Below are 25815 nucleotides of genomic sequence, written 5' to 3'. Positions count from 1 at the left end.
CACAGAAAATCTCCAGCCACCCAGTGGATTCAAACTGAGGCTCTTTTTATCATGAATTAGCACTAATCCCCACATAGCCGTCCTGCTGCCATATATATTGTTTTGTACGGTTTACTTCATGACTCAGCGTAATATCTGTTTTATTTATTGTAATAAGGATATTAATAGATTTTTGTGACAAAGTTATAAAGTATCAACGGAGGCAGTTTTGTATTGATTTAAGAGAATATTTATTTATTTATTTCAATTCAGTGTTATACACAAACTGCCAGTTCACACCAGCAGATGTTTTAAGGTGCTTTATGAAACCAGTTAATGTAAAAATTTGAATATAGTGTCTGCTTCTAGATGCACAGCAGGAACACTTAGTATTCCTGCTGTGCATCTACATACATATATATGACTATATATTAAAAAAAGACAGGCTGTACTTGACGTATTATTGACCTCTGTTAACCTTAAGAAAATAAAGCTGCAAAAAGAACTAGTTATTTTTGCTCAGTGTGGTTCATTAGTGTTTCCTCTGGATGCCTCTGTGGTTTATTAATCACTAAACCACTTTGCGACTTTTCGTTAACCTTTTGATCTGTGATAGATGGTTTATTTTGTTTGTTTCTGGGCGCTCAGGCCTCTCCAGGATCTTTGCTCTCTGTTCCTCTGCTGTCTTTTGGAGAAAACTTTAAACTTATTTTGGCTTTTTTGAAAGGTCAGGTTTTTTTTGTTTTGTTTTTTTTCCTTTTCAGATTTGCTCGGACTCCAGCGGAGTTGTTTGATCAGACAGGTTTTTTGTTTTTTGTTTTTTTAATGAGTGTCAGCACAGCTGTGAAACACCCAGATTTTAGTCCGAATTTAAATCTGACCTATTTTTCTTGTCATCAGAAACTGAATCTGTTTTTCCTTCTCATTCATCAGAGTAGGTGGAAATCAGAGATAGGAAACTGTGTAAGTGGACTTTTCCCTAGACAGAGGGGGAGCACCAACGGATTTACATCAGGATGAGGTTTTCCGATTAAAAAGATTTTTATTTTGTCTCCTTTGAGCAGATTTGGCTCAGCCTCCATTGCCGCCTTAAACTGTCAGGCTTCTCCTTTGCTTGTCTTTTATTCATTCAAAAACCTGACACTAACTAAATCTGCCTTTTCTATTCTATTTTTTCCTTCCACCTGAGCTGGAGCTCCTACTGGCTGCAGTGGCGTTGTCTTGGCTGTGGTGCTGCAGCTCCAGAGTTAATGGGATTATGCAGATGGCAGCGCTCTTAAAGCACCGATTTGAAGTGTTTAATGGAGATTATGGAAATGGTTGAGCAGCTCAGACCTTCTCTTACTGAATGAAAAGAGGACACAATGACAAGAAAGGAGCAGATGAACAGCTGTTGAGAGTCCACCCAGGGAAGTCGGGGTGAAGGGTCAACCTGGTGATTGACAACTCATTGGCTGTCTCTAAAGCCAGGCAAAACAGACATATGAGTTTTTGGACTTTCTAATTTTGTTTATTTAAATAGTCTATGATTTTCCAGGTTTGCGTAATGCTTATATTACTTCTTGTATTTGCCATTTTAGTCTTCAGTCTTGCTCGAACTTTCAAATTACTGTAGAGTTTAATTCCTAACCCAGTGTTCCTTCCTCCTGTGTCAAGTCCATTGTATTAAGTTCATTCATTCGTGTGTCTGTCTTCCCTGTTTAGTTTACACACTCACTCTTTTACCTAGAAAGTCAGTGTTTTTGTGCTTTGCTTTTAGTCTTGCTGCCTTTATGTCGTACCCTGTGCTTTACTTGAACTGTTTCATTCTCCCCAGCTGTCTCCACTTCCCAAAATTACCCTTCTGTGTATATACATTATCACTGCCTCCCCTTGTCCTTTCTCTGTTCTCCTCATCCCACTGTTTTTGTGCTAGTATGTTGTCCAGTTTTTATGTTTCCTTTCTCAGTTTATACTTTTCAGTTTTGTATTTTTCTGCTTCCCTTTGCATCCTGCATTTGGATGCTCGCTCCTTACCCTCTAAACTCATGACAAAAGAACCCGTGCCTTCCTGTAAGTAATCCAGGTTGGTTTTGATATTATAGAGGGTACCTGCTTTTCAGTAACCTGCAGCCAACCTTGGGAAGAGTGTGTCCTAACTTAGCCGTTCGCATTCTTAAATATGAAAAATGTGCTATTATCTGATTGGACAAAAAGCAGTTGGGGACGGCCATGGTTTAGACTTAGCCCCGCTTATAGGCGCTCAGGCTTGTCCCAACTTCTTGGCGCTCTTCTTCTCCTCCATCTTGGGTGCAGCTTCACCTAGGGATGGAAACCTGCCTTCTCCTATCGCTGCCTGAATATCTCCTCTCACACACAAACACACACACACTGGGGGTGGAGAATTTTCTTTAGTTAGTGCTGTAATGATTAATCAATTCATGATTATCAATTAATAAATTAGTTCTAATGCAGGGTATACAGCAGCATCCACAGCACACTAATAAACCAGCAAAGCAAGCCATAGAAATCATTATAATCATGACTAACTCCTTATACTTTCCAAAATAACTCTGCATCCAATCAGTCGTTTCTCCCAGAATTCTCTGCCAATTCTTCCGACAACAAGGCCAGACCGGCAAGAGCTTTTGTTATGCTTCCATTGGGTGCAGTGTTATTTGGAATGTATGTGCAACAGTAATCCTCAAACATTTTACAAAAGCCCCCCCTTTCAGCTGAAAGCATGTCTAAAGCCATTCTATTTTGCCACGCCATCAGTGAGGTGGCCTGGAACAGCTCAAAGAGCCCCTTCAGGTCAATTTAAGAATCTCTGGCTTAATTACTCGTACTATAATCAGCAATCTATGTTTTTGTTGATTGTTACCCACCAGAAAAGAGATTCAAACCCGGCAGCTATATGATTTCTTGCTTTAAACTCATCAGGCATCCCACTGGGTACTCCAATAGAATCTATATAGACTGCGGGATCAAATGACCCCTCTAATCCACTACTTCTCTTTGCTTGCACCAAACCCACTGTGAGTGTTTCCCCAAACCCTCACCCTAACCCTTTGTACACCACAACCTAGCTAGGCATGTCAGTGCGCTCGATTGCAGGTCCCTCCCTCGGATTTGGGTTCGTCCCAAACACGTCAATTACACAAACCAACCCAACTGCATCATTGGTTTTGTTTAATCTAAATGTCACACTCCCCAGAGTTGGACATTCTATACAATCAGATTTACCTGTTTCTATTGCCTGTGCTTATTCAGTGGTTAGGCTGGCTAAATAAGTGACCTGTGGTCCTTCCTGCCCCTGGTTCTCTTTCTGAACTTCCTATGCATGTTTTATGTAGGGCTGGGTATCGTCACTGATTTCTAGAATCTATTCAATTCCGATTCACAAGGTCCCCATTTGATTCTATCCACGACTCAGAGAGTCAGAAATATTATAATTCTGATCATTTATCAGTACTGACACTTGTGAGACTTCATCAGAGATGTGAGCATCACAGCAGATGCCTTTGTGTCAAAGTAACTGAGGATAAAACACAGAAAAACATATTGGAGATTTTCCTTGCCTGGCTTTTTATAGCAGATAACTGCCTGAAAAATATTCTGCAGTAGAACAAAAATGGAAGAAAACAATGACTCAACATATGAACAGTACCCGATGCTGCTGAAGTGAAGCAGGGCAGTTTCAGTGGTTTTATTAGAGACACAGCTAAGCGTTTTGCAATTCAGCATAATTTCAAAACGTTTACATATCTTCGCTATTGAACATCAAAAATTAGGCTTTCTTGTCGGAAGTTATTTAAAAATAAATAAAACAGCGGCCGAATGCGCTGTAAACAATGGTGGGTAATAAGCAAACGAATAATGCCAAAAACTGAGATTTGAGATGGGAAACTGTTCTGGAAGTACACACTAAAAGAGAGAGAGAGAGCTGTGCAGGAAATGTGATTTTTATTGTGGTGGAAGCAAAACAGCAAAAGTAAGGGAATTAATGACGATGTTTATGTGAAGCGTAGTTTTGATCTTCTTTTGCTGCTGATTCAGTCAGTTTTGGTTGGAGGGTGATGAAACCTGCAGCAATAGAATCTGTGAGCTGTCGGCTTTGAGCCCCGACGGCGTGTCTGTGTACGTCCCGTCAGTTGAAAAAAAAAACCGAAATCTCACAGATTACGATGCGTCGGGTTGGCGCTTTGTGTTTACGTGTTTTTTGCGGAATCCGTTTACCTGCTCTCATTTACTGTTTTAACTGTTTATTGGTTGTTGAAATCGTGAGGTTTAACCTGAGATTCTGGTGTTTCTGGCAAAATACATTTATATTTGAAAATCAATTCAGGATTTAATGAATCGATATCGCTTTATTCAAGCTAAAATCGATTTTAATTGGAAAATCGATTATCAAAACCCACCCTTAGTTTTATGTCTGTTATGATAAACTGCCCCAGTGGATAAGAACCCACCTGGTATGCTCCTAACACATATGCTACCATTCAAAAGTTCTAGAACGCCCCAATTTCTCCAGTTATTTATTGCAATTCAAGTTGTTCAGTTCCAGTGAATAGCTTAAATGGGTGCAAACATAAGTAGTGAAGACCTGAAACAAGCAAGGAGTGCCAGAGCTTCTTTTATGAATAAAACAGAAGAGAAACAGATTCAGAAATACTAGCATATTTTTAAAAATGTGAATATTGTGAAAAAGCTTTTTTTTCTTTTTTTTTTTTCATTTAAATAAAACAAGTCATTTTGCAACCTTCTTCCACTGACCTGTTTTGTTTTCTTCTGCGAAACTCCTGTAATCTATCTAATCTTCAGACTTTATTATGAATGCCAGATTGTCTATGAAATCCAGTCAATTTACAGATGTTTCAGACTAAATACAATTCACTGGCAAGGATATCAAACCCAAATATGAATGACAGATGTTTTTTGATAATGAGTCAACAAGTTAGGCCAGAGGATGCAGTTTAGGGAATGCCTCATTGAATATTGGTGGTGGCTTCTGGACCTGGCAGATGCTCAAGTTGCCTTTTGAGAGAGGTTGGCAAATGAAAATAGAGAAGGGGCGGTTTTGGCACAGAAACAAGAACAAACTAGTGTGTGGCATAAACAGGTATTTGCAGATCTGTGACAAGGAGGGGAGTAAAGTTTTAGGAAGAGAGTTTTGACACTGTGCTCAAAGCTTTGACTCATCCAAAGTACCGATTACTCAATTTATCTGATCTTCCCCTCCTAAAAACAGTTCTTCTACTTCTTCTTCAGTTCTGATTTCTTTCCATTTTCAGTAAATTGCATGGCAGAAACCTTTCAAATCACATTTAGATAAGTGATTTAAATTCTTCTCCTGAAAGCAAAATACATACAAATTAAAATTCCAAACATAAGAGGTACTTTTCGAAGACACCAATTGTCTCCAGTCAGAGAACCTGGCAACACAAACCGATTTAAGGGTTTTGTCCAGCTAATCATTGCACCCCAGTTGGATGCTGAATAAATTACCTGCTGTTTTTAGCTGCTGTTACAGCTAAGTGTGGAAAGTTTTAAACAAGCTCAGCTTTATGAAAACATCATAAAATCCAAAAACAGTACATCACTCTAACCATTTGCAAAGTGATCGAATAATCTTCACAAAAACTTTATAAGCTAAACAAACAGCACAGGCCCTTCTGTAACTGGATGTGAGTTGAGTGCACAGGGATTTTCTAGTGCACCACCCAGAAAAAATTGAGATAATACAAAAATATAAAGTTATGACTGTGCAGTGTCACAAAAATAATTCCACAAATCACTGGTTTCCTGTTGGCTATCCTACCAACTTGGTTCTTGTGTATTTAAATTTGTTAGGAAAATATTTACAACCTCACACATCTGTGGTCTATTAAATATGATCCAAAAACTAAATTGTCTTAGGTCAGGTGGGTTGGATGGATGATTTAAATTCTTCTCCCTATAAGATATTCAGCAAATCATTTGGTTGTACTTTTGACACTGTGAGTAGGTGCTGGTGGAAATGGAAATCGGCACCTGCATACAGCTAGTCACTGGATGGAATCATGAAGAGCTCTAAAATGTCCCAGTAAACAACGGGGTTGACTTTGGACCTGATAAAACACAATGAGCAAACACCTCCATGTGCAGCAGATGGCACCTTAAATCATCAACAGACTGCAAAAACATCACACTGGACTTCAACTATCTAGTAAGTCAAGTTTGTTCCTGTACTCTAAATGGCAGGTTCAGCTCATTTGATGCAGCAGAAGAAATGCTGCATTAGATGGGCCAGTCAGTGGGCCAAACAATGACAATGGTGGCTTCAACCAATCAAGATGCAGTGCAGAAAGAGATGATCTCTAGCGTCTCAGAATTAATTCTCTGTTATTGTGTCCCCTGGCAGAATTTTTGTTAAATGTTAATGAGTAGTCAGATTAGCAGAACTCCCAGCAGCCACTGGGCAATATAATCCAGGCTGTGTTGGGGTGATGATAAGACCATGGCAAGTGACCGTGGAGGACCCATTGAGGAGCTGACGAGGTGTTTGCTGGCCCCCTTGGTAGTCATTAGTAGTTTGAAGAACTGTGTTTGCAGAGGCAGCATTTATAAGAAATGTTTTAGGACAAAGACTTTTGGCACTGCACTTACAGCCTTGAACCATCAACAGTACTGGTTACCATGGGCCCGCTTTACAAGTGCTCTTTAAACAACTGTAACTGGGAAAATGGGAACGGTTTTGAAAAGAGAAGCTGCGCTTTACAGAGATATTTGGTGTATTACGGTAGCACAAAGGGTTCACAAGCTACTGCTATCTCAACACAGAAGGAAAACTTGACTCCGCCTAGGTTTGACTATGTGCGCTTCGAACTACCGTAACTCATCGACCATTTGAGCAAGAGAAAAAATTCACCCGGTTACTGAAAGAAGAGAAGCTGCGCTTTACAGGGATATTTGGTGTATTACGGTAGCACTAACTAGCAAGCTACTGCTCTGGAAAAAGAAAAGCCAATTCCACTTAGGTGCGCTTTGCACTAGAGTAACTCCTCGACCATTTGGGCAAGAGAGACATTTCAAATGGTGACTAAAAGACAAGAAAATGAGCTTTATGAAACTTTACGGTGCATCATTAGGAAGCACGAGCTGCGACGGTCCAATCACATGTAAGAATTGATGACTCACGGAGCAGAGTGACGGGTGTGGAGAAGTGGCAACGCCCCCAAAAGGCCTGGATATTTAAAAAACTGAGTGACCTAGGCCCAAAAACTTTATTGTACATATTTAGTTCATATTTAAAGTTGATGTTGTGTTACATTTTGTTCCTGTTGAATATCAGTTTCCACTTAGCTATAAATCTGAAAAAACAGAGTCGGATTTTTATTTTTTTCCACTTTTAACTGTTGTTCCATTGTCACAGCAGTACAATAATGTAAAATGACTGCCAGATATTGAAAGCTGAGGTTATTCTGAAAAAAGGGGCAAAATAATTCACTTATAATATGATTTTTGGCCCTTTTACAGCCAAAATTACCAAATATGTCCAGGCAGCCTAAATGATGCTTGGTCAATAAAGGGTTAAATTATTATGCACAGCTTTTCGTAAATTGCTTGAGTTAAGACTTATTAGCTTTTATTTTCATAATGCACTTCGATCACTAAATTTTAGCATAATCTAGGGACATGTGAGATGATGATGATGAAGTAAACTGGCTCAGATAATTTATACATATTTAAATAGTTTTACAGTAAAAAGTAAAATTATTTACTTTACTTTATTACTTTTCAATGAATATTGGACCTTAACTGTTCATTTGCTTCTTAATTTTTTTTCTTTGTCTTCTGGCTGCTCCCTTTAAGGGGTTGCCTGTTTCAGGCTAGGTTTTTTGCTGTATTTTTAAATGGATCAGAGAGAATAATAAACACCTAAATATATGGACTAATAATCCTAGCTATAATAAAAGGACTCACAGATATCACTAAATTCTGGGAGGGAGACTGCAGAAACTATTGCAATGGACTTTATGAAATCAAATGTATAAAGAAGTGGACAAACTTGAGTTTGCCTCCAAAACACAAAGGTAGAAAGAAAGATACACAATATTGTGGCTGGTAACATACAGGGGTGCCACCAGAGACTTGGGGCCTCATGAAAAAAAATATCACTTTGGGTCCCACCAACTTAACATTACAAAACACGCCAGCCTTAAAAATATAACACTGCACTGGAAGCTGGAAGCCAGAAGCTGCACAACATGGCAGCGAGGTGACTGTGGCCCGCACCGTTGGAAGGATGTGCACGGATGCTGGCTCTGGTGGTCCTAGCGCAGTTCGTGGAAGGGCTGCCCAGAGAGACAGCATGATGGGCCTGGGAAATGATTTTTCAGGTGGCTCATTATAACCTGATGGCAGGGCATATGGGATATGATAAAACTCTGGAAAGTATAATGTCCGTTTGAGCACATTGGCATGGACCTCATTGGGCCATATCACTTCGTATTAGTTCTGGTGGATTATGCAACACAATATCCCGAAGGAGTGCTGCTGTGCAACATTTCTGCAAAGAGTGTGGCGCAGGCACTGTTTTAGGTCATCCCTCGAGTCGGTATCCCGAAAGAGACTAACTGACCAGGGCACATTGTCTCGCACACTTAAAGAGCTGAAGGAATTATTGGGCATTAAATCGGTTTGGATCAGCTTCTACCACCTGTTGGACCTAATTAAGGAAAACTGGGACAAAGGTCCAAAAAATGAGATTCACTACATCCTGGACCTGAGAGCAAAGCTTCACACATTGGGGAAGTTGTCATGTTAGAATTTGCTCCAGGCCCAGGAACGTCAGCACTCCTGTACAACAGATGGGCTAGACTCGGGCAATTTCCACTGGGACATAAAGTGTTTGTATTACTCACTTGTACAGGCTCAAAATTACTTGCCAAATGGCAAGGACCCTTTGTGGTCATACGGCGAGATTTATCACCTCAACCTCCTAAAAGCATTGCAAGAGGCTAAAACCCCTTCTCTGGTGAGCCTGGTTAAGGAGAGAGATAAGTTGGGGCTGGAGGTGCCAAATTCCACCATTCCTGCCTCCCTCAATTGTGATAACCATCTCACACAGGCCCAGAGAGCGGATGTTGCTGCATTGCAACAGCGTTTTGCCCAGCTGTACAACTCTCACAGAGCACCATTTTGAAAGCCAGCCTGGCCTGGTGGGTAGTTCACTGCCCTAGAGGCTACCTGGACATAAAAGACCATTTTTTTCAGAGAGAATTGACCAAAATGCTGAAAATGGGGGTGATAGAAATGAACCACATCATGTGGTGTAGCCCCATAGTTCATGTAGTTAAGACAGATGGATCTATACAGTTCTGTGTCAACTAATGCAAGGTGAATGAGGTGTCACAGTTTGATGCCTACCCCATGCCTTGGATTAATGAACTCCTGGAGTGGTTGGGCACAGGACAGTTTTTTACGAAACTGGATTTAATCAAAGGCTACTGCCAGATTCCCTTGACTGACCTCACCCAAAAGGGTGCCCCAAATCTGGTCCAATGGACAGAGAAATCCCAGGCGGTGTTTGTGTGGGTGAAAAAGGCCCTCTGCTGGGAGCTGCTGCTCCACACTCCTAACTTTTCCCTCCCTTTTATCCTGCAGACAGATGCCTCGAACAGAGGGCTGGGGGCCGTTTTTTCCTGGCAGGTAAGGGGGGGTCGATCACCCTATGCTGTACATTAGCTGGTAACTGACGGAGCGATAGAGCAAATAGAGCACAGTGGAGAAAGAATGCCTGGCAATCCGGTGGGCGGTCGACTCCCTTCACTATTACCTCCTGAAACATTCATTCACCCTCTGCTCAGATCATGCCCCACTGCAGTGGCTCGACCGCATGAAAGATGCCAAGCCCAGATCACCCAGTGTTATCTGGCGTTACAGCCCTTTGAAATCAAGACAATCCACAGGCCGAGACAAAAAAAAAAAACGAAAAAAGTGTGGCAGTTTAAATAAATATTAAATATCTGATGTGAGCCAAGTCAATAGTTACATGAAAACAAATAAAATTAACCTTGTTTGCAGCCCAAAAGTGAAACCGATCAAAAACAATCTGAAAGAGTAATTGTAATTTTGTAATTTTGCTAAGGTACAGAATTTGTACCTGTCTTCCAGAAAGATAATCATAATAATCAATAAAAGGTTTCAGGACCAATATTGTTATATATTACTAAAGAATAAATGTTAAAAAAAGGTTATGATAAAAATTGGCACATAATGTTTTTACGCCTTTTTTGTTGTTTTGTTGTGTAAAAACTGATGGTTTTAATAAAGACAGAAACACACACACACACACACACACACACACATTAAGGAAACTACAAAATATTTATTTCATTATATGTAAAAATGTTATTTTTAAATTTTACTATTTACTATTTTAAACTATAATTACCAAAGTTGTTGAAACTATATAAAAGATGTACTTCTGTTAAGCCCACACAATTTATTGACACATACTTTGACAATTGATGATTTATATATTTTAACATTTAAACAAGAAAAAGTAAGATAATAGTGAGAAAAGTAAGAAAATATGGAACAGTTCCTTTTTTCTTTCTACAAAGACGCACATAATCACAGGTCAAAGAGTAAAACCAGACTTCTTTAAATTATTATTATTTTAAAAACTCTTGAAAAAGTGAGGGTACTATAAAATAAATTACACTTTTTAAAAGCTACTAAAACCAGAAAGCAATAAATACACTAATAAAACTAATGAAAATAAATTAATAAAATATCAGATTCTAAATGTTGCATTTAATGTATTGTTCAGATTTCATTTTGTTTATCTGACATTCAGGCTCAGCCAGACAGGATTTTTTGTTTCTAACCTGTGGAAAAATTGGGTTTGGGCTTGAGAAAATGGCTGGGCAATGGTCCACCATGAACAACCTCTCCCACCCACTGTCTTTGTGCCAGCTGTCAGCAGTTGACATGCTCCACCAATCACACTCTGCATTCAACAATAGCACCATCATTCCCCAAAATCCCAGAGATGAAGGAAAACTGGACGACTGTCACTCCTCATCAGATCTCAGGTTCGATTTATGCACAGAGGGCTGTGGTCATTTACTTTTTGTGTGAAAACAGTGAGAATGTTTTTCGGAATTACCCAAATTGATAGCTTCAAAATATTTCATCTGTTTGTGTTCGAAAAGTCTAAGTTAATCAAATAAAAGTGCAATAAATTAGTTACGTTTATGCGACCCTAATTCCAGTGAGCGAAAAAATGAAATAAATTTTATGGACTTCATGACCGACTGTTACTTAATAAGAGTCCTCGCAATTAATAAAAGTAAATAAAAACAAAATTTGAAATAATGAAATGAATTATTACATTAACAGTCTAAACTTTTTTATTATTATTAAATGTTATTTTTTCAATACTTGGAAAAAAAAATGGAGAGCTTACGTTCAGATTTTTAAGGGAATAACTTGAATGTCTAAAACCTCAAAGGAAGAGATTTATTTGAGCTAAAATCTCAGTTAAAATAAAATAATTTTTCAAATAGTTTATTTTAAATAAAAGTTCCTACATACAGTATTTAGAATTATTTTAAATATTACAATTTTTCAAATACTTTATTTCAAATTATTCTAAATACTATCTAGTCAGCTTTCAAACTTAAAAATTAATTTTGTAACTCTTAATATATTTTGGATTTGAAATATGATCTCACAAATATTGGTAATAAAAAGGAGAAAATCTTGAAGCTGTTGTCTAATGTCAAAGTTACTGAAAATTTTGATCATTAATTATTCAGATTATTAATATGTTTAATATGTTTGTAAAAAGTAATTAAACCAGAAGCTAAACAGAGCCATAAACATGTCAGGTTTTATATATATATATATATATATATATATATATATATATATATATATATATATATATATATATATATATGGTTTGGAGATTTATAGCAATTGATTCTGCAGAAAGTTATTGTCATTCCCAGTCACATCCACTATGTAATAATTCTGCTAACAGCTGACTGTGGAATATTTAGTAGTGAGGAAATTTCATGACTGGTGGCATCCTATCACAGGACCACTCATTCCATTCAAACCCATTCTTTCATAAATGTTTATGGAAGCAGTCTGCATGCCTAGGTGCTTGATGTTATACACCTGTGGCCACAGAAATGATTAGAACACCTGAATTATTTGGATGGGTGAATATTTTTGGCAATATATATCAAAGAAAATACCAGGAAAGTTAAACTGACTAAATATGCCTGAATCTGTGATTTAACCCTGGATCACTTTCTGCATCACCTGCTTTGGGTCTGTTTCCACTTTCTTCAATTTAATCACATGAAAACATCACAAAATTTGATTCTCAAATGAAAAAACTATTGCACACACATGCATGCTTGGTTTATTGAATTATGTTATTAAATATATAACATTTAATAACTTCAAGACTTTTTTTATTTCATGAATACAAGTAGCCAATAAATCTCAGACATTTGTATCCAGCTTTCAATTTTGTTTCATCAGCAACTTTTTTTCACATGTAAATTAACTGTAAGAATTTTATTTTAATCAACTATAATAATGACACCATAGCATTGCTTCATTCACACCTCCACACTCCTATTATTATGTTACAAATGCCGGCATCATAAATTCTAAGATGAGTAGACAAATACAGGCACATGGAGGCAGGATAAATAAATGAAAAGCGAGCCTCTATTTTTGTTGGTAAAAGTCTACGGTACACTCAGACAGACCAGGTCCATCTACCAGGAAAGCAAACAACTTATAATATTATTTAATATTTTTAACCAGTTTATGGAAGCGTTTCCAAAACCAAATTTGTGTAAAGTAGCAAATAAAAATTTCCAGTTCCCTCTATCAAATGCTTTTTCTGCATCTAGAAACAATATTGTAGCTTCAGTGTTTTTGAACATGAATAGTTTATCAGATTAAGAAATCTGTGTGTATTTGTTGATTAGTGCCTCCTTTTTATGAAACCAGTCTGGTCAGGGTTCTTATAATGAATATTGGACAGTAGCTGGTGGTGAAATATGGGGTCTTTGCATGATTTTAGAAGGAGACTAATGTTAGAATTCAAATGTGGTGCCATTTTCCTTGATTTCCTGCAGCATTCTGTGGAATACTGGTGCCAGAATTGTCCAGAATTCTTTGTAGGATCCTGCTAGAATCCATCTGGACCTGGAGCCTTATGATTGGGCATACTTTTCAGGACTTCGTGGATTTCACCTGATGTCAGCGGTGTGGCCAGTGCTATTGCTTGACTTTCTGATAATTTATTTATTTGTCTGTTATCAAGAAACAGATCAATTTTGTCTTTAGATGGGTTCATCTGTAGTAAATATAAAGTTTTTTAAAAGTCCCTGAAGGTGATGTTTATTCTTTCAGGGTCATATAATGTGTCCCAGATAAGTCTTTAACAGCGCCTAAAGTCATTTTTTCTTTATTTATTTTTAACTGGTTGGCTAGATATTGACCTGATTTGTTACCATGTTCAAACTTTTACAACTGAAGTCTTTGTACTAAGATTGAGGTTTTTTTTTATTTATTTATTGATAATGTCATTTAATTCTAGTTTTATTTTATGTATTTTGTTCAGCATTTCCTGTTCCCGGGAGGACACATCGTCTTCTTCTATGATTTGATTATTTCTTCTAATTCCTGAATATGTTTGTTTTCTCTTTTCTTCTTCTGTGATGTGAATGAAATTATTTTTCCATCTTATCACAGCTTTTCCTGCTTCCCAGAGAACAGATGCTGATGCTCCAGGCAGGTCATTACAGTCTAAATATAAAGCCCACTATTTTTTAAAATATTTAATAAAATCTTCATTTTTAAGCAATGATCTATTAAATTTCCAGTTTTTACTTGGCGGAGTGACCTTCTTATTTACTAAAGTTAAAGACACATGATCGCTGACAGCTATTGAGTGTATCTCAGTGTCTGAAATGTCACTCAACAGTGAGCTGCTGACTACGAAAAAATCCAGACGAGTAAGAGTGATGGATATGTGAGAAGAAAGTATATTGCCTATGGTTGGGGTGAAGAGAACGGCATGCGCCATTCGCTCATGTATTGTTTAACTATATTTGCGGACTGCCAATTGCACTGAGTTCCTGCTGTATTGAGCCTGTCCATTTCTTAATTTAGCCCAAACTTGAGGTCTCCCGCATGTCTATGTGTGCCGTGAGGCCGTAGTGGATGTGCTGACACTGAGTGCAAATGTACCTGATCATGCCGTGCAGACGTGTAAAGGTCAAGGGTGTTCTGTGTGTAACTGACTAGGAAAACAGCCAATCGGTGCAGTAAGAGAAGGGAGAAGAAAGAAAAACATGCAAAAGCGCATGCAGGAGGGATGGAAGGGAAAACTTGAAAGCAAACAAGAACATAGTAATCTATACTGTTACACTGCTGAGATTGACTGTGTTTTATCTGTTATGACATTGCGTTAAATTAGCGAAATGACATGGATAAGCTACATAGATGTTAATGGAAGAGGAGGAGAGATCTGGAGTGGCGTTAATACCACCAGGGAGTGGTTCTGGGGTCACGGTAGAGCTGTCCGTTCATGCAGAGCAGGTCCATGGCAACGAGAGCATGGGAGCCCTTCTGAATGGAGCTGCTGGGAACAGGACTTTGTGTCGCTCCATGATCTCTCTGGGAAACTGGTCGTTTACACTAAAGTCCATTCCTTGTAGCTCCCTGCTGTAACTCGCCAACGGCTCCTTCTGCTGAAATGTTACCGAATTTGGCCACAAAAGGACGCGGCTTCCAGGCACCAGGCCCATGTTCTTCACGGTGTCCTCCGGTAGTTTCGGGTGGGTCTTACAGTAACTTCTGCGTCCTCTCCAGCAGACTCTGGGATACCTGAAAACACCAGGTTATCTCTCATGCTACCGGTCTGAAGATCGATGGCAGTCTCTTTTTAATTTTTTATTTTCTTAACTGAGCTGGGTGACTTTCTCCCTTAGACACTTGACCGAGTCTGTAGCAAGGCGTTTTCAGCGACATTTCCACCTGCTGCTGGCTGAATTCTAAAGATTCCCTCAGGGATTGGAATTCACGGTTTAGAATCTCGACCAGAGACATGCTCAAGTCCTTTACCGGTCGACAACGTTGTTCCAACTTTTAATTAAAAAATATTGCTCTAAAGTGCTTTATGTGGTCAGTAAAAATTGAAAACTGCTATATAAACATCAGTACATTATTATTTATTATGACCTGAAATTAGTTCATCTGGGGAAAGAAGCTGGTTGAATACCTCACGACACAAGAGACGTTTCTTTCTCTATCCAGGTGGACTACTTTACAAATTCCCTTCCTGATGGTCATTACACACATATTTACTGCACAGTAATTCATTATTACATAACCTCGATATAAAACAGACATGAGGCCAGCAACACCAAACAAATAAAGATGCTATGAAGCAGTTTATTGGCTTCAGCATTGACCAGTGCCAAAACAACAAACAAACGTCTTGTGTTCCTTATTCTCACCTAACCTAAAATAAAAGGCAAAAAAAGAGACAAATCTCTAACCTATGCTCCTAACTAATAAATAAGAGAAAAAGGATTTCAACAATTCCTCACAATTGCACACACGTTTCCCTGTAATGACAAAGTAATGACAGCAATCTATGCTAGGATCTGCTGGGAACGACTGATTAATCTTTACAGCTTTGGTAATAATTAGGGATCCAACCAAACAGAATTGCTGTTTAGTTAAATTCTAGTGGGATTAGTTGGGATAAAAGGTTTTGGATTCATTTACGTGACAATTTCTATATTCTTTTGTCTTGCATATTGAGATGAAGTAATTTCTAAAAAATCATCATCTTGAAGAAAAAAATCACATCACATCTCTCATCACAAAATATTCTGGATCCTGATTTGAGAGTTAAGCAGTCTCAGACTGCCTGCTCTTGTTCATTTTGTAATTATGGAACTTATAAAACAAAACTGTCAGAGTTAGAAATATCAAGTTGTAAAGGTTGACTTTACAAAGACATCTGGCAAGAAAACCAGCCATTTTCCCCCACTATTCTTAAAGTTGCTGTAATGTTTTTTTTTTCCCAATAATTTCTGATGATTTTTCTATTGGTTTTCGAACCAATTAATCCACTAATCATTGTGGCTTTTAAGATAATGCTGATGATTGTGGTAGTGACCCCAGTGATCACACTGGGACAGACCAAGAACCTTACTCCATTAGAGAGATAAGTGATGATGTGAGAGCTGCAGGGGCACAGTTCGGCGAATGAATTTCCTGCTCTGTGAGCTGTTAGCGTCACCTGATCCTTCAGCTAAATGAGTTAAGCTGCACTTTGCTAATAGTGTTAGAAAAGACAAAGAGGGTGAGGCAGAGGAAAGTTGCCTTCCTCTCTGCAACAATAGCTGCTTTTATGCGCCTCCCAAATTTAATCAGGATTACATTTTGTTGCTACTTTCAGGTGATATTGGAATAATCAGTGCTATGATTCAACTTAAGTCATTGAACTCTGAAGTGGCCCCCTAAAGTGCCTTAAATAATTATAATGCCATGTGTTACAGGTTTGTGAAATGTAGTCCCTAGGTAAGAGATTTTTGCCATTGAAAAGTCTGCGTATTTCACCTTAAATGGTGGCACATTTGTTAAGAAAATGCATTTTGGGGTTGAACAGCAGAGTTGAGTGTGTGGATTGCACCTTTGAAAAAATTGCCAAATCTTCTTTGCCAATGCCAAACAGCTTATTCTGCTATTTACTTTTGTTCTGTCTCCATTGTGTGTCTGCATTTAAATAAACCACACAAGTAAAAGATTAAAAAAGCAGTTGTGTTTGTGGTAATGAATCATTTCAGTTCAGTTCAATTTTTTATATAGCACTAAATCACAGCAACAGTTCCCTCAACGCACTTTATATTGCAAGCTCCACAATAATACAAGATATCGTGCTCTGTGATCATCAATACGTGATTTGTGACGGCTTGGGGGGGGGGGGGGTTGCAGCACAGTAGCTCTACATTGAATCATTAGTTTCTTTTAGTGATAAAGAAGAAGCAGTGTCTCTAGACTTTCCTTCAGTCTGCATAGATCCCATTCACTAAAAGCAAGAAAAGCCTGTAGCCTGAAATGCAAAACTAAGATCAACTGAAGGCTTTTCAGGAAGTTTTTAGGACATCCTGATAATAATGAACTACAGTAGTCCAGCCTAGAAGTAATAAATGCATGAGCTAGTTTTTCAGTGTCACTTTAAGACAGGATGTCTCTCATTTTTGAGATGTTGACAAATTCAAGAAAGCAGTCTTACATATTTGTTTAATATGTGTATATAAAGGACATATCCTGGTCAAAAACAAGTCCAAGATTCCTCACAGTGTTACTGGAGGCCAGGGTAATGCTATCCACGGTAAGCATCTGGCCAGAAACTACATTTCTAAGATTTTTGGGGCAGAGTACAATAGTCTCAGTTTTATCATAATTTAAAAGCAGAAAGTTAGAGGTTATCCAGGTCTTTATGTCTTTAAGACATTCCTGCAGTTTAACTAGTTGCTGTTTTTATCTGGCCTCATGGATAGATAAATTTAGGAGTCATCTGCATAGCAGTGAAAATGTATCATATGCCCTAGGGGAGCATGTATAATGTAGACAGAATAGACAAGGCGGAAGAATTAAATCTCCTCCTTGCATCACTGAATCCAGCAACAGTTTTTGGTGGATTTGCCATAAAACTGATCACCTTTGAAAAACCACGAAAAAAAACCACACACACACTTCGCTTGTCTCTTGTCTATCTTTAATGGCATGGCAAAAAATGCATTGAGCCTTGTACTTCTCTAAACTACTTGCAGTAGGGAAAATGAATCCTAAGGCTCTCTTTGATACAGTCAACAACATCATTTCTCCTCCAAAATAATCTACACAAGTGTTCTCAAATAAGGATTGAAATAACTTTTTTAAAAATTTCCGTCCCTAAGCACAATATGGATAAAGTTACCTTTATTCTTTGACATTCAATGTCACTCTTGTTCTTTCTGATGAAGTTCTCCCACTTCAGTTTTTTTGTAATGTTGGCCCAAATTTAAATAAAAACTTTGTCTCCTCACTTTCAAGCAACATGCAGTCCACATATCCTAGGAGTTCTGTCTCATTCTTATCTCTCGGCGTGGTTGAGAGTGCCTTGGGTGTCTCCCAGGACACGGATAGGGACCTAAACCTGGATGTTTTTTGGGGTTTTTTTCAAGTTTTTATATTGGATACTGAAATAATGAAGCGTGAATGATTAGCAAATTAATTGGTTTGTTATTTGTTTAACAAAATGTTTCATTTAAAAATGAAATATTACAGTTTTTTGTAAAAAATTTATTAATTAAAAAAACTTGTTTACTCACTGTTTAATAACAAAATGTTTTGATACATTTATTAAAACTTTACTTTTAAATCCTCAGTAAAAGTATTTTGAGTATTCAAAATACTGTCCCTAAATACGCTGATTTTGAAATGTTCAGACTGTCCCCATTGTGTTACAGATTAAAGTTTGAAAACGTAAAGACTTAAAAAGAGTGGTCTGTTTTGTTTGTTGGCTTGTTTATGGCAAATTTTACCAAAAAAAATCACTTAACTATAACTCACAGTTTACTGAGCCTGATTTAGACAACCATTTCAATGTTTTTTATGTGTGTATGGAACAAAAATTTGTAACTATTTAATACTGAACATCTAAAAGAATGTTCAGATTGTTTTGTGGGCTTGCATTTTACAATCTCCAAAAGTTGATTAAATCAGTAAATAAACAAATAAAGTTTGCTAACTTCTAACTGAACGCTTAAATGAGGCTTGCAGGTTGTAGTTTCACCGTTACAGCTCTATAAGTCATGTATTATTCATGTCACATAAACATGTATTCTGGATTCTGTGTTCTTATCTTCTTAAATAAAAAAGAAATGACCAAATGTATTCTCTTCCTCAGGTTTTTTCAGGGTGATTACACAGTGGAGGTGGCAATCAATGACTACCTGGATATCTACTGTCCTCACTACGAGGCGGCGGAGTCAGCCGTGCACATGGAGCATTATGTGTTGTACATGGTGAACTATGACGGATACATGTCCTGCGACCACCACAGAAAAGGTTTTAAACGCTGGGAATGTAACAGACCACAGAGCCCCAATGGGCCACTCAAGTTCTCTGAGAAGTTTCAGCTCTTTACACCCTTTAGCCTGGGCTTCGAGTTCAGGCCAGGACATGAGTACTACTATATCTGTGAGTACATAGCAGTGTACATACTGTCTGTTTTATATTGCTAAACTGAATATTACTACTTACTGTGTTATTAGGGTCAGGTTCGCTGTGCAAGGTAGATTGATTCCTGCTTGAACTTGCCAATTTGAAACTATTTTGGAGTCTGAATTATTATTTTTGCAGGTCAGATCAGCTGGAATGATTTACTATCAGTGACAGGAAGAATCAACAGACTTTCCTTACTGTCACACAAAGAATCATACATCCACTCTCAGTCATGTAACAGACTGGTTGCTACATTGAGTAGAATGTCGGCCCAATTCTTACAAAATGTTTTGATATCTGAGTTTGCCCTCCATAGAGGAACCTTTGAGATTTTAACCAACCCCAAAGGAGCACAAAGATTGTGCAATATTATTAAAGTGAATTAAAACTAAGCCAAAAACTTAAACAACAGAAGCATTTTTTGTTATTTAAAATAAAGTTGGATACTAGACTTACTGACCTATTGCAGTGTCTAAGAATAATTCATAATGAATAATCACAGACGTCAATATAATGCACGAGTTTTATGGTGGACACTTTAGCTTTCAATCCTGATAAAAGGCTCAATCATGTTGACCAGAATTTTTCAAACTAAAGAACAACTTGCACAGCACTTTTTCAGTCTCTTAATCATTTGGAAGCAGTCGAACAAATCATTAAGCACTTAAATTAGCATTATTCAGTTACAATAGTGAAAAATCACACTGCCACTCCATACACCTTGACATGAAGCAAACTGGTAAGAGAGCTGCTTTTAATTCATACAAATAACATTTTAATGTGCAAACTCTGTACAGAGCATCACCATGTATCCCAAACTTCACGAATGGAGAATAGATTTGTAGTCTGTGACATCAACGCAGTTGCAACTATCCTGTTTACGTCATGTTTAGAGTGATCTGAATCCTGTCAAAGGCTACTATTCATATCAATGTATATGGTCTTTAGAACATCCACTGATATTTTTAAGTGTGCTGCTGGAAAGCACACAAGTGCATGTTAACTTATTTGGTAAAAAATAACTATTGTTTTCCAGCTAACTTCACTACCTGCCCATTTATTCACCTGGTTCTTCCTGCTCTTGTACGATCGCTCTGGAAATGGGCAAAACAGAAGCTCCAGTGTTATAATTTTTTGCTGACCTTTACTACGTGCTGTCTTCATCCTGCTCTCTCATTCTCTGTCCTCCTCTTTCAGACTTTGTGCTTAGACGCAAATGTTAAATGTACCAGTGATACAGAATTTACAAACCTATAGAAGGCAAACTAATTCACATCAATTTATAGCAATATTTGAAATGAATACAGACTTTTGCTGGACATTGACAGGTAACATCCTTTCGACTTGTTACTTGGAACTGGAGCTGTACTGGAACGGTGATGCTAAAGATCAAAACAGATGATGTGTCCCTAATACCTGCAGGCAACTCACTGAACAGTAATCTTGTGCAGAAGAACTTCAGAGTTTATGGTATTATTACCATCTTGTCCTATTTTTGAATTGTTTAATAAACACTGAAGCCCAATTTGACCGGAATAAAAAATTAAAATGTTTAACAAACTGAAATAATAAAGTAGCTCCTTTGCTGGCAATTAGAGATATGCCAGCAGACTAACGGCTCAGAAAACTAAACTTAGCTAATAATCTCTAGTGATTTAGGCTACATTTGCTTACATTGTTGACACTATTTAAAGAACAAATAAAAATAAGGAGACATTTTGCAAGTCACAGCCACGTCCCTGCGTTATCAGAGCAGTCTGCATGTTTTCTATGTTTAAGTTAAAGTGTTTTAAATCGGGATTACTGATTTGTGTCATAAAATTACCTCTTGATTCCTCTTTATGGTTTTTATTTAGGCGATTAGAAGACAATGTTAGAAAATTTTACTAAAATGCATTAGTACTACTGCAGCTACTGCAGTTATTTGTAAGGGTTCTGTGATAAAATTCAGGAGTGCTTGAGCAGCCCCAAAAAAGTCTAAACTCACTTATGCTGCTAAATATACAAAAATGCTGAAGGAGACTGACCAGCTATCAGTTTATACCCTGAAGCTCAAGTGCAGATGACTAACTGCCATATTAGTTTAAGCCAGAAGCTATATCTGGAACAAGATTGAGGAGTGGTCATTTAACTGCTACTGCTAACTTGGAAACTTGCATTCATATGTGTGCAATGCTCACTTACTGGCTGAAATCATTTGTTTTATTAATAGAAAATTCATATTTCAAAAAGTGACTTAAGACCATTTTTAATACTATAGAACCCTATAGTATTGGGGCAGATTAATGAAGCAATAGAAATTTAAACAACAGCATAAACTTCTAGGCTGTATACTAAAAAAATAACCTGTTGTATTAAAATGAAAGAAATATGTAGATCAGTTGCACAAAATGAAATTATGTTTAGTCAACATTAACTTTCTGTTTTATAACTTTACAACTGATAACATAACATGATTTTTATGTTATTTTTATTTTTCATTATTGTGAAATCTTTACAGTTATCTCATGTTAATATAGCACAACAGTGCATTTTATGTTGAGTGTTTTTAGTTATAATTATTTCATTTTAATATCTATTAAATGTATTATCTGTTAAACCGCTGTTTGAACATGATTGAAATATATGAATTTGTCTTGGTAATCTCAAATTACACTTATTTATACACTAAATATTTGTTGGTCTACAAACAGACATCTGCCAATGATAAATGCATTTTGTACATCCTTATACTTTAACTAAACATATCTAAATTATCAGTTCTAAACACGAAATAAACAAAAACATACTTCTTTAACCAATTATCTGTATTTTCTCAGTATTGCACAATTAAAAACTGGAATTACATTTAACACAGTAAGCATATGACACAATTAATTGAACTGTAAGATAACAGTACTAAAAACATACTACTGATCTCAAGCAAGATAAGGTGCAACAGTGAATTTACAATAGTAAAATTACTAAAATGTTTCATGTCAAAGTAGTAAAGTGAGACTCGGCCCAAGCAAAGTCTGCATTTTAGCTCTTCATTAAACAAAAGCTCAGGAACATGTAACAATCTAGGCCAACATTTCCTTTAGCTGGATAAGATGGATGTCTCAGAGTCTAGAGATACAGTGGGGTTATTCTTAATTGCCAGTGCTGGTGTCGATACTATCAATGTTTGGATTGATCTGCCCACCTCTACTTTGTAGTGGCTGAGGCAACATGCTAGTAATGCTACTGCTGACACACTTCCAACAGTGCAGCCACACTAATAGTAATAAAAATACATTTTTTGGGGGAAAAAAATAAATTTCCTTTATGTTGTGGCAGCAGACAAATTTCAATAAGCTAGTTTTTTCCCCCATGTTACATTAACTTGTGTAATTGCGCCACCACTTACTACAGACATTGGTGAAAGTTTGTAATGGTCTGTTAATTTAGGTTTAAAACTATACAAACAATCTTAACTGACATTATATTTGATTATAACTAATTTGATTATTACAGCATTTGATGTTAGCTAACATTAGCTAACTGGAGCCTTACGTTTGTGTTTCATTTTGCTCGATAACCAGCCGACATACCAGGAAAAAAAAAAAAAAAAAAAGTTTCGTTTTCAGATTGAAAAAAGCAAAATCCCTCCATGCGGTTGTTGTCACACTAATAGATTTGAGGTCATATAACTTCTGTCATGATCCCATACCTTGTGCATTGGGGTACCATTAGGTCTATGACTTCTCTATATTCAACATTAGGAAAACTCAGCGGATCCAATTTCCACCACTGGCCAGCGTTACAACAATGCAAATAAATAATCCACACAAGCACTTTGAAAAATAGTTCAACAATCTCAGAACAATGTTTACATGTCATCTATTGCTTCTGCTTATGGGATTGCTCAAAAGCCAAATAAAACCCAGAATGACAACAGAAAAGCATTAAAAATGAATTAATATACTCTGGAATGGTGGTGCTCTGCTCTGCAGTGCTGCAACACTTACAAATGTGACCAGAATATCATGGAAAGGTCATCTTAAGAAAACCTTTTCTCTATTGTCATTGAAGAATTCAGCATGAGAAGTTTGCAAATAAACATCTAAACAAAGCAGGTTCCTTTTGGAAACAAGTACTTCAAAGTTAAAATATGAAAAGTATTTAGAATCTGCACATGCCAACGAGATTGACCAAAAACTTTTTCATGACCTATGACTGGAGAAGCCCTTGGGGGATTTGGAGCAGTCTTCTTACTAACCAAATCTGGGGTAAAATGTTTGTAGTTTACCTCATGACCATAAATTGTCCATGATTTTCTATGGCCTGTGTTTCCTTTGTAGCATCACCGCATCCAAACTTGGGTAGGAAGCCTTGTCTGAAGCTAAAAATCTACGTCAAGCCAACAAGTAAGTTTCTTTCCTTTTTTCTATTTCATATTTTTGTATAATTTTACACCTCTTCTCCCTGATTTGACTATGAAAGTAAAGAGATTTCTCAATTACAATCACAACACACCTTTGTGAGTTATTAGAAAATATTACTGAAGTACTACTTGAACTCAGTGGAATATTAACCGAACTCAAGTTTCATATTTAAAATGCAACGTGTACACAAACTCACTAAGCTGCTATTCTTTCCTCTAAAGCTCAAGATGTGAAACAATTTAAAGTGCTTGAAATTGTGGGGGGGGGGAGGGGTGTAACAGGGGCTACGCTACGTCGGACTGGACCAGCTACAGGGGCCTGGCTAGCTACGGGTTTTTCAAGGGTGCAAAGCCTGCTCTCCAACTTATTGATCCTGGCCTCCAGAGCTGCAAACAGGCTACATTTATTACAAGTATCATTGTAACTAAAGGGGGCAGAGAAGTAACGAAATATCTGACACAATGAGCAGGAAAGTGCAGGAGGGACAGGTGAAGAGGCACACTGAGTAAATACTGTGAATATAATTAGTGAGTGAATCAATAGAGTGAGCACTTTGGATATTGCACATGAAGATTACACTATGAAATAAGACCTTATGTATAAGTTTTTAATCAAACTTATCTGTGTAGCCACACAGATAAGCTACACAAAAACACCACTGTGCCTTGTAACAGGAACAGAAAGTGATACTCTACCAACACCAAGGCAGATAGAGCCGAAACCAAACAAGGAAGTGCTTAACTACCTGGTATAACTCAAATGTGCATCTTAAAGCAAATAATCTGAAAGGTGGAGAGGAAAGGCCATCTCACTAATTAGGAAAATCTTGATTTGGAAAAAGCATTTATTTCTCTGTTTTTGAAAATGCCCTCCATAAAACTACGACATCTTACCATTCATCAGTGGAAAAAAAATAAGAGCCCCGGGTTTCTCTTCACAGTGAGAGCTCTGATGAGCCAAACATTCCTTTGATCTGAACTAGTAATGACTTTATGAATTTCTTCACAAAAATGTAATTATTAGAGAAAAAAATCAGGGCCATCTCATATATATATTATTATATACAGTAACTTTCAAAACTACTGATTTATTTTTTTCAGTATTTACTTTATCCAAACCATCAGTGTGTCTGTTACACTCCAGCCCTACAAAACCACTGAAAGACGTCCTAATTAAGGCTTTGATCTTAAATATAATCAGTCTTTTGCTATCAATGGGCTGAACATGACAGGCCTTTAATGTGGCAGTAATTAACCCCTTACTTAAAAAGCTATCACTTCACCTAGCTTCTCTAAGCTAATTATAGGCTAATCTCTAACATTTCTTTTATCTAAAAATGATTGAAAGAGTAATTGTAAAACAGCTAGACTGGACAAGCCCCATCCCCACCCTGATGTACAAAAATTGGATGGATGGAGGTCTGTGAATAAATTAAAAAATTTTGTGATATGTTTACTTGCAGCTCATATTAATTAATGTTGTTCTGATGTTAACTCATTTTCAGATGATTCAGTGTACGACTCTGCGGAGCCCTTCCTGACTGATGATACCACCGGTGGCTGCAGCCTTGCTTTGCCGTCTGCCATGTTGCTCATCCTCCTTCTCATACTCCTCATCTCCTACTCATAGCAGCTCTCTGAGTCAGACCAAGCACCGCCCCACCACCACTACCACTCTGAAGAAAACTTGATGAAGGAAACTAATGTAGCTTCCTCTTACTGAACTTTGGCCTTTACCTCAATAATACTCAAAGGCTCCAACAATCAGAGGAGGCAAGAACAGTGGTGGGGGGAGCTTGAGGCTGCATATCAACTCTGTGTGGAATTTCTGGGATCATCCCTGCTCTTCTTTTGTTTCTGTCAAGCTGTCATATAAAATTGTGTTACAGATCCTCAAGTCAAGACTTTAAAGGATCTCGTGTTAACATTTCCAGGTTCAATCTCTGAATATTGGTGCATAATGCTTTATTTTTAAAACTGTGAGGATGATTTATTGTATTTACATCCAACAGCCGCTTCCTGAGTTTTAGACATTGACTGAGATTTATATCCTGCTTAAGACACTAGAGATCTTGTCCTGGTGCATGGTCAATAGTCCAAGTAAATACAAGGTCATAATGACCAAAACTAGCAATATTGCC

At 37.4% G+C, this 25815-nt stretch overlaps 1 protein-coding gene across 1 annotated transcript in view; it reads left to right on the top strand.

Moving 5' to 3' along the window:
- LOC134646657 (ephrin-A2-like) overlaps positions 1–25601 on the top strand; it is a 51023-nt gene extending 25422 nt beyond the window's left edge. Inside the window, exons 2-4 of the mRNA XM_063500522.2 lie at positions 18953–19245; positions 23592–23657; positions 25180–25601. Coding sequence (XP_063356592.2) covers positions 18953–19245; positions 23592–23657; positions 25180–25304 — 484 coding nt within the window. The 3' untranslated portion in view covers positions 25305–25601. The remainder of the gene's footprint in view (positions 1–18952; positions 19246–23591; positions 23658–25179) is intronic.
- Positions 25602–25815: the final 214 nt, after the last annotated feature.

This window comes from Pelmatolapia mariae, linkage group LG17 (assembly GCF_036321145.2).
Source record: "Pelmatolapia mariae isolate MD_Pm_ZW linkage group LG17, Pm_UMD_F_2, whole genome shotgun sequence".
Taxonomy (NCBI): Eukaryota; Metazoa; Chordata; class Actinopteri; order Cichliformes; family Cichlidae; genus Pelmatolapia; species Pelmatolapia mariae.
Note: the sequence above shows the minus strand (reverse complement) of the source record. Positions and strands in the feature narration are given on the sequence as shown.